Source organism: Amphiprion ocellaris, chromosome 12 (assembly GCF_022539595.1).
Source record: "Amphiprion ocellaris isolate individual 3 ecotype Okinawa chromosome 12, ASM2253959v1, whole genome shotgun sequence".
Classification (NCBI taxonomy): domain Eukaryota; kingdom Metazoa; phylum Chordata; class Actinopteri; family Pomacentridae; genus Amphiprion; species Amphiprion ocellaris.
The window spans coordinates 32,202,336-32,220,513 of NC_072777.1; the positions used below are offsets into that span (position 1 = coordinate 32,202,336).

Consider the following 18,178-nt stretch of genomic DNA (forward strand, 5'->3'; position numbering starts at 1 on the left):
TTGCTCACAGTGGTCCAAGGGACGCTCAGGGAGTTTGTGTGTTTGCTCAGACTCATGAAAAATTACAGGGAACATTGCTTGTGGTGTGTCTTCAAAAGCGGTGTCCATCTAGGGGATCTGGCATTAAGCCCTTCAGCAGGAGTGTGTGGGGTACTGTGTCCACAGAAACATCAGTTCCTCTTTCAGCCACATCTTCCTGCAGGTCCATGGCAGTAAGCCTAGGGTTCTTGTCCATCTGTCTCCACAGGAATCCTGATGTGTTTGCCGACAGCTTCTTTTTTTGACCACAACCATGTAGTGTAGCTATAGTACTGGTGGCTTTGAACTTAGGAATGATGCTTCCAACAGTGTCTCTGGGAACATTCAAAAGCTTGGATATCTTCTTTTACCCATTTCCATTCTTGTGCAAAGCAACCATCTCCTCTCTAAACTTCAGGGACATCTCTCTGGTCTTAACCATGTTGCTTGCAAGAGGCACATGGGGAGTATTTACACAAAGTGTTCCCATTTTAAAGGCATGAATATCACTCAATGTTTAGCATGTGTCACCATTGAATTCACCTCAAAATGTACATACAGGTGTTGTACTGTAATTATCTGTATTTACCTAGCATTGTTTATAGGGGGTTGAATCATTTTGCAACCTGCTCTTTGTGAAAAAGCTGAAATTTTGGATGGATTTTGATTTAAATCTTGATTGATATTTCAATAAACTAACTCTTCACCTCTTATATGATTTAATAATTACCTGCAGTTGTAATGTTGCTCATTTTGCCAGAGTGTCAAAAACGTCAGGGGGGTTGAATAATTTTTCACGTAACTGTAAATACAGCAAGTGTGGTTGTGCAATGCTGTCACAGTGTAGTCATTTGTCCACGACTTCATTGTTTCAGTTTTTATTCTCAAACATGCCCAGTGAATCATTTACATAAATATGCTCAGGGTTCAGAGCTCTACATTCACAAATTTTAAAAATAATTCAACACTGTCAACAGTAGCTACAAGAAAGAAAAAAAAGCCACGGGGCACAGCGAAATAAAAATAAAAATATATAATTCACATTTACTGTGTCAAACACTGGAATCAGTTTGTCTGATGCAAAATGGAGAATAAAAATACCTTTAAACATGCTGTGCTGCTTAACGTTAAATTATGGTTTCCTTGAAGAAAGCATGGTTGCTTAATTACTTGTCTAGTCCAACCGCTTTTATTTAGACCAGCCTGATATTTATTTCTCCTGTATGAAAGGAAAAACATTTGTAAAGGATTCAAGTAGTAATGCTACGCCTGAAGAAGGCAGCTCGGCAGAAGTGTCGCCACAATCTCAATCTTGTTACATCATATGTGGGCTCTGATCTCCTGCAGACTCCTTCGTGTTGCTACTTGGGACTTGATGTTTCGGCCTTGAGGTCATGTTACATCATGCTTGTATCAAAGAGCTGTTTGATAATGATACTTGCATCTTATTCTGCTGAATATTTGAAAACAGTGTCATGGACGGCTTAAAAACGATCAGTTTTTCCAAAACGAGTCATTTTTTTAGACATATTTTGAGGCATTTTTGCTTTTATTTTCAAAATAAAAGTAAAAATAGTCACAGTAGAGATCCAAACTGGGAAGCTACTGCCATGTGATTTACATACAGCCTCCAGGTCTGAAAGGTGAAGCTAAAGCCAAAGTGACTGAAACTTGCCTTCTTTCTAACAGCCAGCAGGAGGTGACATCTCTGGTAGCAACAAGATGTGCGATTGTATGGAAGTCTGTGAGAAACTTAGCCTACTTCTCACATGATTTGTTACCTCAGGAAACTTTTTCCGAACAATTCATGGTCTCAATTGGTACTTTCAAGTCTCCTTTAATACAATATGATGTTTATTTTGTAATTTAGAGTCCTATTTAGAATAAAATATATGATAAAGCAGAGTGTGCTTCAGGGTGAAGCTACCTTGTGATTGAGGAGTTCCTAACATATAAGAGTTCTTAGTGTCCTAAGGTTCTCATTTTGATTTTTCCTCCATCGCTCGCCACAAAACCAGTTATCTAGTTCCACAAAACCAAGATAGTGATGGCCAAATTTTAACCTTGAGACTTCAAATTTTTATCTACAGTCTATGTCTATGAGGCCAAACCATTCATCAGATCGCCCCACAATATGAGTTTTCCTGAACAAAATAATAACGAAAGCAGTAAGGCCACTTGTATTCTACCAGGCTTTTTCATCTGATTTAATTCATCCATTCAAACGCAGAACCAACAATTAAGCTCAACAGATATGTCCAAATACTTCAACCTAGTCAGCCTCTTTCAACACCACTGCTTGAATCTGATCCTCCCAAACGCTTTGCTCCTCTCACCACTATCTCCCCCATACCTTTGTAACTGAAAAAAGGTGCTGAAATTAGCTTTAATTTGCATTAATAAGCATACACTGCTACACATTGTACAGCAGAGCTAGCATTAATGCTGAATTAGAAACTCTCAAAATCGATCAGGTAGAATTCAGTGAAGAATTTAGAGGCTTGTTCAAGTGTTTGGACCACATGAGCTCAACCATTTGCACCAACCTACCACCACTTTATCACCATTATCCAATATATGTTTTGGTTCCAAATATATTACAAGATCTGTATTTACTTGTATTTTGCCATTTTGGCACTTGTGCTGCACAATGAATCCATTTTTTACAAATGTGTGCATCCTCCTTGTGTATCCGTCAGACTGTTGATAATATCTCCTGTGGTAATGCTCCATCACATGTTTTACACAGTGAAGATTAAACCAAAGCTAATTTTAACAAGCAAATCAAATCCCCAAATCATTTAGCCCCAACTGGCACTGGAAATGGTTTTAACAATAAAGCACCACCAATTTAAAGTGGCAGCAACAAATGCCATTTGGTTTGTGTATTCGTTTGATCTCATTATAGCTTTTTGGGATGGTGCTATTTACATGAAAATTCTCGGTTATTTGCTATTATCAGGATAAAACAATACAACAAGCCCCATGCATGGCATCTGATTGATTAACCAACAGCACAATATTTGTTTAATTTGTAAACATTATAGAGGCAAACTCACCAAACATGAGTGCCTTTAAGGTATCATTTAATAACCGGAAATAACTGAATATGTCGTTTCTGAATTCAAAATGTAAATGAAAATATGTTTTGAAAATATTCAAAACAGACAAGTGTCTTAACTTGATCAAACCCGCGTCTTTCAAATAAACTTTCTCTTTTTCTGTGCTCAAAATAAAGTTGTTAGATTTTTCTGTACAAACTTTGGTTCAGACTATGTCACAGTTTTCCTTGATCCTACGTGGCTACCACTTTCTCCGCCTCTTTAATGGTGTAAACCTGTACACTACATGGTGAATGAAAAGACCAAAGGCTGCGATGACATGGGTTAGTGTAGCAGTGAGTTTCTGGGCTACAGTAGGTGGCGTGAAGGTTTTTTTTGCCAACCCCAAGCACAAATTTAGCTCCATTTCGTAACTTCGTTGGCCAGCTTTCACAGCATTTAACACATAGTGCAAACACACCTCCTCATTCATCCTGGTCACATTAAAAATAAGCCCAGCGCTATGTTATGATACCACACACCACTTGTATCAGAAAACAACATCTGCTTCCTTTCCTGATGATGTTTGTGAGAAAACACATTATGACATCTTTTCGTAGTCTTTCTCCCAGTGCATGTCCCAAAGAACAACCAAATCCTTCAACCCAAAGTCACCGTCTTGACCTCTGTGACCTCCTGCAGATTCAGTGGTGTTGCCACTTTGGGTTTGACGTCAACTCTGGCCATGTAGATGCTGTTGTCGTTGACTCTGTTGGGGACGTGGCATGGGTTCGCGCCCAGACACAGCCACGGCAGCTGCTTCACCTCGCTTTTGAAGCTCTGGCTGAAGTAGTAGTAGATCAGGGGGTTGTACACGGTGGAGCTCTTGGCAAACATGCACGGCAGCAGGCTGATTTCAGGCGGGATTACGCTGCTGTCGCGGAAAATCGACCAGAGGCTCACCAAGCTGTAGGGCGTCCAGCAGCCTATGAAGCCGATGCTGATCAAAACAGAAATCTGCAGCAGAACAGAAGGATAGAATCAGTAAAAAGCATACATAATCACTGAAAATTACCAAAAAGTCTGCTTTGCATCATTTCACTGGTCTTACAGTATGAGCTCCAGTTCCAGATAAAGTAATACATGGAATATATGGAAATTGGTGTCTTTTTCAGCATGTTTATCCTCTTTGAAATGATAGATAGATAGATAGATAAATACTTTATTAATCCCAAGGGAAATTCAAGAAATACCTACAGAAACACGACATAAATTGTCATTTTGTAGTAATTTTTCTAACTGAAATAAATAAAAAGACAGTGCACCCCAACATTTATCACACCTCCAAGTCCATAAAATGAGAATCAGGGGTTCTGGATTAATGTGCCAATGACTAGATCCTCATCAGGGAGGGAGTTATTTTTAAAACATCTGAGCTGTTTTAATTGCTACTAAAGTGACTCCATGATCTTAAGAGATCTCTAAGTCCTTCACAAAAGTGTTGTGGATTCCAAAGAGTGTTGCACTGGGTTTGAAAAGATCTCAAATGATCTGAATATATGGCACACTGAGGAAAATCTTCTACAGGTGGTGCAGATTTCAAGCAAATTCAGTGCCAATGCTTAGAACGTCTTTAGTTAAACCTCTGATGTTAAAAATGATAAGAAATAAATCCTCTATGAATGCTAGCATGTCCGGGATTTGGAGTTGAGGTGGACCTTTCAGTTGGATAATGACTCAAAGTATGCAGCAAATCCCACAAATGAATAGATGGCAAAAAACAAGAAATGGAGGATTATGGAACAGCCTGGTCAAAGTACAGATTTGAATCATAGTGAAATGGTGTGTGTGGGGATTTGAAACAGGCATTCCATGCAAGAAAACCTTAGAATATCCCAGTGAATTTTGTAGGAGACAAAAAATTTTAGCAAGCTAATGTCAGAAACTGGTGGACAATAGTGCAAAAAATTCAACTGGAAGTTATTTCTGCTTAACTGGGTAATATTAGCTTCTGATGCCAAGGGTGTAGTTACTTTTGAAACAGAAGAACAATACATCCATCCATCCATTATCTACACTTCACTTAATCCTCCAGTATGAGGTCCAGTATGTATAATGATAATAATCCATAATCTCAACGTGTTCTAACTCTAGTTGTCCTCTCCTTATCCACCTCCTAGTGGGTGTATGGTTTTATTTCATTAGTTTTTTTCATCTTGATGCATTTTCTACTCCTTTGTTGAATAGCATGGATGTGGCTGCGGAGATATTAGGTTTATAGTGCATCTACATTCAAGAAAACCCTAAAACATCTTGCAACTTAATGATTGTCCATCTGTCAGAGACAGGTGGACAGTTATCCAAAACGTCTCCAAGAAGTTATTTCTGCTTATGAGGGAAATATTAGCTTCTGATACCAAGGGTATAGTTACTTTTTAACAGAAAAATATTACATCTGTTTATACTTTTTGTTGAATAAATGATATCTGTAGGCACCTTTTTTCCCAATAATCCATAATGTCAACGTCGTCTAGCTGTTAGCTATCCTCATGGTGCTAATTCATGCATAGCATTTACACACATGTCCATGTTTTATCTTATGTTTTTTCTCATCATGACACACTTTTCATCTCTTTGTTGATTAGTTTGTATTGGGCTGCAGAGATATTACGTATATAGTGCACCTGATTTCCTGGAGCTGCTTTGAAAATGTACACGTTTTCTTCAACGTGCTACTGAAGATCGACTGATGTGGCTATTTGAACAGGTCTGAAAGCTTGGAAACAGCTCTCTATTGTACATCAAGGACAATGACAAACGCGTTGTCAGTACAATCCTTGCGATTCCATAAGCAGCTGTGCATTTGCTATGAGATGCTAAATACAGATGGTATCCAGATAATCAAAACGTGTTTGGTTTGAAGCCTGTGGACAAACTGAAGTGTCATAAGGAAACATGCACAGAGAGAAAAGAGAAAGTCGCTTACTACTAACAGCCTCCGGTGGAGCTTCACAACATTGGGGATTCGGTTGCTGTTGTTCATCGATTTCTTGTAGGTGACGTAGAGCTTGATGGTGATGCCGAAGTAGCAGCAGATGATGATGACGGAAGGCATGACCAGGTTGAAGGAGAACATGGAGATGACGAAAGAGAAGCCCTCATGTTTCATCTGTCCCCAGGCCAGAGAGCAGGACAGTCCAAAGGGCTCTGGCCCATACCGACCCCAGCCCAGGATGGGAAACAGAGCCCAGACCAGAGCATATAACCATGTCCACATGCACAGCAGCTTCACCTTCTTCCAACCAATTTTCTCCTCTGCAGAAAGAAAAAGAAACGTTGCTTGTTTTCTATTTTAGCATGCTGTATAGTACATACAGGAGAGGTGCTATAATGCAGATTTTTCCAGGCATACATTCATATAAACTGCAAGGATGACAGTTAAAGAGATATAATATATTCCTGATTTAAAAGTCAAGTGATATCAAGTGCACTGCATGTACTGAACAAATTCTGTGCCATATATCAGTGAGTTTTGTTTACATATGTATTAGCGTCCTGAATTTGAGCCTGCACTGTAAAAACTGATGTTTCAGCTCAACAAACAGATTCAATGCATCAGTTATTTTGACTTATGACAATTTCTAATGTTATTCAACCAGCAAATTTCACTGTTAGGCAAATTCTCTCTGTCTCTGTCTCTCTCTGTCTCTCTCTGTCTCTCTCTCTCTCTCTCTCTCTCTCTCTCTCTCTCTCTCTCTCTCTCTATATATATATATATATATATATATATATATATATATATATATAAAAAGCAATGTCTGATTTTCATTGGTTAATTTTCATAGAATTTTTATTTATTATTACTTTTGTCAGATTCAAATTATTTCTGTGACCATTGTGGGCTTTTCTTTCATTAACTGAGGGGTACCAACAAAAAAAAAAACATTAAGTTGGTGCAACATTATTATGGCAGCCCAATCAGTTAAAATAAACTGCAACTGCAACTTAAAAGGTTTGTCTGAATCAGTGAATTAGAATTTTTTTATCTTGCTGCTATATATTTAATTAAATTATGGGAATATGTCTTTGAGTTACTTTGATCTTGTCATCCTGGTTTTTATTCTACCTTCATAGGCGTTTACATGACACATGAAAATCTTGGATATTCATATTCCTGCAAACATTACTATATCAGTAGTCTTGTTTCTGCCTGGCTGCCTAAAAGCGTGTCTTGTTTTATCTCAACGATGATGAAATGGTTCAGATTACTAGAATATGCCATTTGTAAAAGCAGGGTAAGCTGTTACTGTAAATATCTGATTCTAACCAGGATAGTAGAATGCATCTATCAAGCACTACTGCTTGATGCATTTAGATATTTCCAAATGAAATGGTTGTAAGTCTAAGCAGGGCATGTATTTCATAATTTTAGCATTTTAAGCCCCATTACTGATTTTATGCCTATGATAGAAAATACTTTGCAGCTTGTTCTGACTCATTATATAGATCTGCAGCAAATATTAGAATTGTTGGCTATTGACTTATTTTGGAACATTAATAAATCTGTCCAGCTTTTTAGGTTAAAAAAAAGAGAGTAAAAAGTGACATCAACACTAACACAGACATTATAAAGGGAGAGACTCAACACAGTGTCAGGTAAATGTAGGGAAACCTTATTTTTAGGCAAAGTCATCCAACCTTTTGAGTTCTTTTTTTCAGATTCCACAAATGAATTGATCAGTGCAGTTATTATAACCTAGTGACCATCAAAACTGCAGTTATCTCTCTTCTCCCATGCATTTAGGTAAGACATATGGGAAGATATTTTGTAAAAAGACAGACATGAAGAAAAACCTCAGACAACTGTCATTGAAAAGCACTGCCAAATACAAAAAAACCCCAAAATTAAAATACATTTAATTGAATACATTCAATATCTTTGTTTAGTGGACTTTGCTTTAATATCGAATATTGTTTTCGGCGCCAATACAACATTTTCTAATACAAATGTTTCCATTCCAATATTTCCCTTTTCAGTTGAGTTTCTTTTTTTTTTATGCTGGCTTTTATTTTTGATGCCAAAATAGTATACTCTTACTGTTCTGGTTCCATCTCTATACTGTACGCATGTACAGTATATACAAACACACAGAATGGATAGTTGTGCATACATACATAATACTTGGATAAAGACATAGACTTACATAAACATTCCAGACTTCTGATTAGAAAATATCATATGTAGCCTGCATAGATTAACTGAACATGAAAGAAACATAGTGTCTATTATGGAGAGTAGAACACAAAAAACTCAAGAAAAATGCTTCTACCAATATATCTGACTGGGTTATGTGGAGACAATTATAAAAGACATTGCAAAATCAAATTTAAAAAAAAAAAAAAAAGAAAATCTTTTAAAGATCCTTTTGATGCAATACCCTACCTACAAAAATCCATTTACATCTTGATCTACAGTAATACCACTCCCCTAGCATGGTTTAGTAATCTGTAGGATGACACTAATGGAGGATACAGAATTGTTATGCAATGACCTCCTACTGTTCCTGCTTTGTGCATTTTTATACAACAGGCCTGATTGTTTTACCAATATCTTAAAGCCCATGGTAACGTAAGAGAAGGTAAAACCTGCTGCATGATTCTCTGTTTAAACCAAACAATGTAGAGGAGATATAGTTTTTTTTTAATGAGATCACATCCAGAAGAGTTTCCTGAGGATTTGTGTATGTTAATGTGGGCCTCATCCGTGTTAGTCTTATACACTATATGCTGCTATTTTGGTTGCTGAATGCTCATTTCTCACATATAACCCAAATAAAGGCTGCATATAAGAAATGGATGTAGTCACTACACTGAAGAAGACCCTGCTTTGTCTTCTATTTTAATCTAAATGGGACCCTAACTTACAAAATGGACATCATTCTGTATTGAAGGAGACTTAAAATTCGTGATTGAGACCAAAAACTCTTTAGGAAAATCTTTACCAAAGTATCAAATCAAGTGAGAATTCGGCTCATTTAGTCATAGACGTCTATACAATCTGGCTTCAGCCAGCATGAGTCGCCGCCTGCTAGCTGTTAGGGGAAAAAACATGCAGGTTTACCAACACTGGCTTCACTTTTCAGTCCATAAAGTATCAAAGTGTTTGGCTGCAAATGTGGGATATTCAGTCCCTCTGATTTTCCAGTTTTGTATGTTTCCTCTTGCTAAGCTTAGAGTTGAGAGACCATTTAAAGATGTTTCAAGATGTTTATTTCTACATCATCCGCTTGCATTGTCAATCTGCTCTGATTACTTCAGCCGTACCGCTGATATTTTTTATTTTTTTTATTTTATTTTTTTTTTTACAGGACTGATTTTAAGATTCTTTTGTTTTTAAGTCTCTGAATGGACTGAATATTTATCTGACCTTGTTAAGGTGCATCAACCCTCCAGAGCCCTGAGGTCACCTGACCAGATGGTCCTTCACATTCCTCGATCCCTCATGAAAACCAGAGGAGATGGAGCCTTTGCAGTTGTGGCTCCCACACTGTGGAACGCATTGCCTCTCTTTGTGCGGTCTGCAAATAGCCTCTCCATTTTTAAAACTAGTCTTAAGACCCCCTTGTTCACTGTGGCCTTTGGCTGAGCAGAGTCACTTCTACTGGATCTTTTATCTGTTTTATTTCACAGTTTTATTGTTTTGCTTTTATTGCTTCTTATTGTTGATGATTATTTTACTGTAAAGCACTTTGGTTGGCCATAGACCTTTTTAAATGTGCTATAGAAATAAAGCTGACATTGACATTGATGGAAAGTAACTCGGTAATTTACTCAAGTATTGCACTTAAGTAAAGAACAAGCACCTCAAAACTGGACTCGAGTCTTTCAATTTCATGCTACTTTCATATGCTACTTTATACCTTCATTCCACTACATTTCAGAGGGAAGTATTGCATTTTTTACTTTGCAGGTTTAATAATAAAAAATGGGACCAAATAAATAAATTATAACTTTATATTCTAGTTTAAAATGAAACTGTAGTGATCTCTGAGGGGAAATTCATAAGCTACCTGACAGATAAACCATCCATCCATCCATTACCGATACACTGCTTAATCCTCATTAGGGTTGCGGGGGGGCTGGAGTCTATCCCAGCTGACTTGAGGTGAAGGTAGGAGACACCCTGGACAGGTCAACAGTCTGTCGCAGGTCTACATATACAGACAAACAATCACACTTGCATTCAGACCGGAGGCCGGAGTACCTGGAGAAAACCCACACATGCACAGGGAGAACATGCAAACTCCATCCAATAAGGTACTGGGAAAGCCGGGATGCAAACCAGGGATCTTCTAGCTGCAATGTAAAATTGCTAACCACCCAGCCACTGTGCAGCTTACAGATAAACCAACTATCAATGAAATGAATCCAAATACATACATAGTCTGACATAAGCCATTCTGCATATTGAGTTCTTTTACTTTAAGCATATTTTCATGGTATTATTTTTGTACTTTTACTTAAAGAAAGATTCAAATGCATGACTTTCTAGGCATCTTACTCAAGTGCAACACCTGACTGTTCCTTCTGGCTGCAAACATTACAGTTTGTGTACTTTCTAATGTCAGATAGTCTGACACTTCACAGAAATAATCCATATAAAAACCCAGCTTAGTTTGTCAGACATGTACAGCATGTAGAGCATCTAAAGGAATGGCTTGGCATTTTGAAAAATGTGCTTATTTTTTTGCTTTCTTGCAGAGACTTGAATTGAAATTGATCTTATATCTGGTTGGTAAATTTCAACGCTATAGTCAGCTGCTATTCAGATTAACCTCTTCCACCCTGGAGGACTCTGCACAAGAACAAGATCATATCTGTTATATAAACACAGAGCACGAGGCATTTTTCAAAGGTTGTCACATTCATCGTAGAGCCCTCCTGGTACTACAGTGACTGAAGGGGATGTTGTGTATCATTTCTGTTGCATCACAGTTTGCAGAGCAGGTTCAATTACGTCTGTGTTCCTAAGTCTTGGTTATGAGGCTGTTGTTTACTCTAAACTCCATTATGTGTACGTAGAAATGTCAGTTCTGTTTTTTCACATGAAGCTCTGATCTGAAGATGGAAGCAAGATGACTGATTGTATTTCAAAGTGTCCCTTATGTACAGAGCTATAAATGTTGTTTATGTTGGCCTCACAGTACTAAAATATTACTTTTTATATCATTATGGACTTGGAAAGTTCACAGCCTTGCTCTCAGATCAGGCTCAATCTGCAGCACCTGTGAGATTGAGCTCAACTGTGTGCTGTTGCCAATCAGCTGGGCGGGGATATAAGGAGGGGTCACCCATCTGCTCAGTTGGTTGTGGGTAGGCGACCTGGAAGGTTCAACACCATCAGTCGGCCTTCTTCTGGAAGCCTGAGTGTCTTTGTGTCGTGTCAGTGCACAGAACCCAGCACTTCCTTGCCTTTGTTTTGGGGAATGTTTTTCTTTTAAGGGGTCTTAGTTTTTGTTTGTTCTACCACCTTTGGTAGATTTAGTGGGGGATAGTGGTATTTAACACTATCCTCTTTTAGACCACAGAGCCCCGTTTTCTCTTTGTGCAGTTTTTGTTAGTTTCACTCATAAACAACCTTGGTTCATTTAGTTCATCTGAGACAAGAGGGGGTGAAACATAACAATATACATTCACTGGCCTAATTCAATTATGAAGGGTTTTTTTTCACACACACTGGAGGTTATAAATTACACACTGAAAACCCAATGAATCCAAACAATCCCTTAAGCAAAACACAAGAAGCATACGATTATCAAGAAAAAATTAGTCATCTAGAGATACAGATGGGTGCTTGAGGCTGTTCATACCAATCTTACAGTAAAACATTGTTTACTAAGAGCTAAAATGTCATGCTAACATGTGCTGTTACTTCATAATTTCTAATACTTGTGTGGAAGCAGCTGAGCAGCTGTCTGGCACAGCAGCAGCTATTAAGTACATTGAAGAGTTGATTCACAAATCCTCTGAACAGAATTTTGATGATGTATTTATTTACATACAGTCATGGAAAAAATGATTAGACCACCCTTGTTTTCTTTAGTTTCTTGTTCATTTTAATGCCTGGCACAACTAAAGGTACATTTGTTTAGGCAAATAAATATAATAATAATAATAATAATAATAATAATAATAATAATAATAACAACAAAAATAGCTCATAAGAATTTAATTTAAGAGCTGATATTGAGACATTTTCCATGGTTTTCCTGATAATAACTAAAATCAATTAAGTTCTTCCATCAATAGCTATGGCATTGTACTGCCAAAACGGTGCTTTAGGCATCCGATGTTTTCTTTTCTCTCTGTCAGACCAGCTTCAAGAAGTTGGTTTCCAACTGTCCTTGCAGAACAATTCACATTTCTCTACGGTGTTCACTCATTTTTAAGATCACTGGAGGTCTGACGAAGATTCCTGACATGGGACCAGATCCTGTCTTCATGTCAGGGATCATTTATAACTATTAATTTATTAAGATAATTTATGAAGTTACTGCTGTTGGTCCACATACATAAATGTAGTAATTTTCTTGCTCTACAAATACACTAGTATCACTGTTGCTGTGTTTTCATCACAGTGAAGTTTTATGGGTTTTTGGGGAGGACATTTCAGTTTATCAGATGTGAGCTATAGAGCAAAGTGAGTGAGAAATGCGGTATGTAATGTTGGCTGCAAGCTCCTCTGATGTTTTTGGACCAATATTGGTGCTGAAATGTGGAAAAAGCCTTCCCTAGATCACTTTACACCGTTATGTAGCAACAGATAAGAAACCGGATAAATCGTGTTCTTTCAAGGTTAATCACCTTAACAATCTTACTATAGAAAGTCTAGAAGCATGTAAATGATTGAATGACTGTAAAGGAAAAGTATTAATGGTAGCTTGAGGAGAGAAGAAACACATTGTAAAGTGCTTTGAGCACCACCTAAGTAGAAAAGCAGCGATCACATTCAAACATACGCTGTTGCCCTTAGAATAATAGAGATGACTGCTTTATAGATCTGTTACACAAAGGCGTTGCTGCTGAGTCACCCTGCAATAAAGATGGTATTATCTCTTGGAGCATGGGAAATGTGAGAACAAGGGTTCACAGGGATCAGAAGATCCTGCATAAAGTTATCTCTGCACATGATGAATCTTAAAATACCAGATGGTGATTTTATCAGTTTTCTGAAGCCATGAGTTACTTACTGGGAGATTGCAGACTGAGGGACACAATGAAACGCACAATGGCCAAGACGGTCAGGTTCATGATGCTGGCGACGCCAAAGAAGAACCCAGCCAGGCCGTAATAAATACAGGTGACATCTCCTCCGAGCCAGTGGTGGTTCCAGGCTGAGGCCACCGCCAGAGGATACATGGTGACAGCTGCTCCCAGGTCTGTCAGAGCCAGATTCACACTCAGCAGCTCAGGTGGCTTCATCCTCGATGACCTTTTGAATGCCATGATGAGGACGAGCAGGTTTCCCATGATGGAGAGCACAGCTGAGGCAGACAGGAGCAGACGATGAAGGAAGGGAAAAAGCATAATACAAAGCAGTGAACATAGTGACATTATGTGAGCAGACGTCTAACCAGCAGCTACATAGAAATGCATTTTAAGCACTCGATGTCTCGTGATTGCGTACTGAGTTTTCACTCCCCTCTTGCAAGTGAAGAAAAAGTTGTTGGATATTTTTACTTCAAGCAAATCATCTACATTTCTAGGCCTTGATTGCATCAGTGCAGAAGCCCGGTGTTCTGTTCATCTTGTAAAACATGCACAGTGCATGAAAAAGCACATGGTTTAAAGAAAAGGAGGGAGACATGAGCTCATTTCTCTGAGCTTTCCAGGAGCCTTATCATGTGCAATCAACACCCAGTGAGCATCAGAACAGAATCAACTATCTGAAGAGGCCAATTCACAAAGAGACCTTGTGTAACTGTGATTTTCATTAGTCTGTGGCTCGAGCAGGATTTGCACCTGAAAGCTACCTACTCATTCATTCCACCTTTAAGCTCTGAGTACATATGAGACATAGAAGCCTCATTCCAGTGCAGCGGAGTACGAAAATAAAAGAAGTAGACACACAAATAAGAAACTTGGATTTGATTCAAAGGCAAAAGATGAAAAACGAATAACAATAGCTACAGCATTTAGGTTTTAAAAAAACTTATAACATCTGATAAAACAAGAGAAGCTTGACATCGATATTAAAATTCTGAATCACCCAAAGAATAAAAATGAGTCAGATTATATAGTTCTGCATGTCCTCCAAGGTTGAAGGTGCATTATGAGTAAAATTAGATTTTCCAAGCTCAGTAAAAACAGCCGGCGCCTACGGTTTAATCAGTCATTTGAGTGTTGTCAGGTCCCACATTAAAAAACAGCAGTGAGGTAATATAAGGGGGTAAAAAACTAACAAGGGCATTATAAATGAATACAACCCAGTTTCTCTCAGGCCTTAAAGATAGTGAGGGCCACCCAGCCTGAGTATACAGTTCACATGTAATGAGTATTATAATTGTCACCAGGAATAATTACTCTGCCAAGGAACACAGCGGAGTTTTGTGTCAATCGGCGTATGTTTGTCCATCTGTCTTTCTGTGTGCGACATTACTCAAGAACTGAGTAACAGATCTGGATGAAATTTTCAGGGAAGGTCAGAAATGACACAAGGACCAAGTGATTAGATTTTGACAGTGATGCAGCTTTTAGTCTGGATCCACGGATTTGTTGAAGATTTCTGTATTATTGCCAGATAGCGGCACGGCGACACTGTAACTATGACAACAAGTGAACACTACATCAGCTGCCTGCTGATGATCACATGATTGTGATCCTACTACAAATGCACCGCTGCGGACTTATTGGGACTTTTCCGTCGGAAATGACACAATGACTGAGCAGCCTTGGCGGAGTACTGCTCTCAGTTCTTTTCCTGTTCTTATTGTGGTGATGAACAGCTGCAGCCAATGTATGCAATATGCAATAATCCCATACTGATTAAAAAAAAAAAAAAAAACAGTTGCTGCAATAAGCATTTTTCTACAATGCAATGAGAAACATGATTTATTCCGGTAAAAGGAACCAGTTTTTGTTGTGGTAAAAATAAGCCATTTCTAATGGATGCAAAAAGAAAAATAATGGACCTGAGCAAGGTCTCCAACTGTAACATCGCCACCAACAAACCTATCGTACTGAACTACAGGGACAATTCCAGAAGTTCTTATAGGGGCTGCCAGATTGGGCTACAGAAAGTTTCTGGGTGAAACCCAAAAATCAAAACCCATAATTGAATTTTAGAAATTCTTTTATGCTGTTGTAGTGGAGATACACTTTGGTTTCTCATTTCATAGAAAACCATACAATTATCTGAATATGTTTTGTGTTTAAATCATATAAAATGCATAATTATTTTACAAACATTTGCTGTTACCTTTTAGTTTTGACAGTTTTTTTTCATGTTAAATTCCATTGTTTTTAGTGCATTTTTTCTGGCACTCTTGCAAAAAAAGTAGTTTTTTTTAAGACATCGACATCAGTTGTGTATCTTAGATATTTACTGAAATTTCTGTATATACTGTATAATCTCTGTAATAAAGAAGTAAACTCAGTGATTACGGGATATTTATGTCTTTTTATATAAAACATTAAATGTGTTGGAATTACGGTTTTGTATAGACCGCATTTTATCTACCAGTGCAATATGACTGAGAAATACCTATATGCTAATCAATACAGTCGCTTATTGAACCTACTACTGCCTTAGACTAAATGTCAGCCAGTTTTGAATAGAAATCGAACTTGAAATCATGACTACGGCCTCATCTGATGGAATCAACGACCTCCCGATGTGTAGTCCTGATCTCTTTCCTCTCTCTGAACCACTAGAGAAGCCAAACACAGGGTGCACACACTAAAAAAAACCCCAAACATGGTCAAAACGTGTATTAAAACAGCACTGATCAGTCATGTGTGTGATACATACGAGGGTGAGAGAAAGTGTAAAACAACAAGAGAACATCTTGTGATGGGATCAGACCAGCCGGTATGTTCACATTCCACATCCATCCTTCGCTTGACAAATTGAGATCCTGTATTTAGGTAAAAGTAACAATAATGCGATATTAAAACACATTTCTGCAAGCAGTGATCCTGCATGAAAAATCCTATTTAAGTAAAAGTACATAGCAGCTAAGTACAGTTGAAATGTTGAAGTACAACTTCATTATTTTGAATGTCATAATTAGATTATTATTTGCGAAGCATCGGTGTGTGACATTTCTTCAGGCTAAAGTTCTTCATGACTTGAAACTCCTTTAACCTGTACTTAATGCTGTTCTTGGTCTTGCACCACCATTTATATCTACATATATCACATGCTAGCAGTGTATAAACCAGTTTGGCCCTTCAGGTCATCTGGTTCAAGTCAGTTGGTTGTTCCACAATCCAGAACGAAAACCTTTGGCAGCGTGGTTTTTCGTGTTTACGCTCCGAGCTGCTGGAACAGTCTGAGGAATCTGAAACTTAAAGCCTCTTTTGATTAAGTAGGTTAAGTCTGGTTTAAAACATTTCTTACTTTTATTTCATTTATTAACTTAAGTTTTTGATGTTGTTAAAAATGATTCCAATTCTATTCTGTTTCATGTTTTTAATCTATAATTTTAACTTCTTTTTTCTTCTTTTTATTTTACTCTCTGCTGGGTCAATATATAATTGAGGGACTTTTGAAGTCCATGGGATATATCTTGCATACATTTTCATTAAAAGTAAAAAAAAAAATAATGTTTTTATGTTCATTATGATCATGTCTTTACAAATTCCATAGTTATTTATTATGGAAACAATCATTTATTAATAAAAAGTGACTGGATATCACTAAAATATCAACTAAATAACCGTCCAAATTTAACAACAACCACCTTCTAATTAGGTAAACAAAAATAAAATGAGCTTATTCAAACATTATGTTGATTGTGTTCTTTTTATTACGTTGAGATTATCATGACAGATATTTCTTTTTTGGCAATATATCAAATTTTAAATGGAAAATAACAAATTGTATCTGTGTCTGAGAAATCCCTTTCCACCAAGTTCCCCATAACACAAACACCTCTCAAGGAAGTGTGTTAATTCCAGATCACATGACCTGCTCCACATGATGTCATTTCCTCCTGAAGAAAAGACTGGCCAGACTCCAAGGCTTTCTGACTTATTTAATATAAAGTAGTGTGTGAGTCAAGTGTGGATTTATGACTTGTCAAGAGATTTACTACAATATCTTTATAAATAACTTTCAATTTCAATTTTATGTAATTGTATATATAATATTTAGAAGAATCGTTCTGTAAAATGCCATATTGTGTTTGGTTATAGGCGGCCATGTTGATTTCAGGCCTGAAAACAGTGAAAATGTCAACTGTGATACCTGTCAACTGTGTTGCAAAAAGTCCCACAATTATATAATTACCGTACTTATTCTGTTTTATCAGTCATCTGTAAAGCTCTTTGAACTGCACTAAATTGCTTAAAAGGTGAAAAAACTTCCGAAGGAACTTTCAGCCAGAAGGTATATAAACCTATTTCTTCCTTGAAGTGGGTTTCACTGAATAAAAATGCTCTTTTTGCTTATTCTAGTAATTATGCCCATAATATCACAACCTTTGTCTCGTATATTTACCCTCGTAGAAACAGACAGAAGGAAAACCAGAATAAGAGCCATCAGCAAGCACTCAAGGATTGAAATATCAGAATCTGTTGCTGCAAGAAAAAGAATACATTGTCACACCAGACACTGATTACATGACTGTAAAATGAAACATGTCTGTTTTGTTGCTTGGGATGTAGATTTGAAATTTAAAGAAGTGACACTACTGTATTGTTCTTATTGAGAACTTGACCATATACAGCTAGTTTACACAAAGGTTTGGAGTATTTTTCTGAAATGCCTCTGTAGCGGCCCCTTGGATTCATTCAGCAAGACGCAGAGACTTTCAAACGGGTGTTGATTTATTCTCACTCTCGACCAGCACCGTGTACCGTAAGCACCGTGAAAACTACAGAGTTAAACAGAATAC

The 18,178-nt window shown here is 37.5% G+C and overlaps 1 protein-coding gene across 2 annotated transcripts in view; it reads right to left on the bottom strand.

The window, feature by feature from the left end:
- Positions 1-880: 880 nt before the first annotated feature.
- Positions 881-18,178, bottom strand: part of opn8b (opsin 8, group member b) — a 28,620-nt gene continuing 11,322 nt past the window's right edge. For both annotated transcript variants that reach the window (XM_035951609.2, XM_035951610.2), the window contains exons 2-4: positions 13,310-13,603; positions 6,046-6,374; positions 881-4,076 (exon numbers count right to left, since the gene is read on the bottom strand). In XM_035951609.2, the coding sequence (XP_035807502.1) occupies positions 3,720-4,076; positions 6,046-6,374; positions 13,310-13,603 (980 nt within the window). In that variant the 3' untranslated portion in view covers positions 881-3,719. The remainder of the gene's footprint in view (positions 4,077-6,045; positions 6,375-13,309; positions 13,604-18,178) is intronic.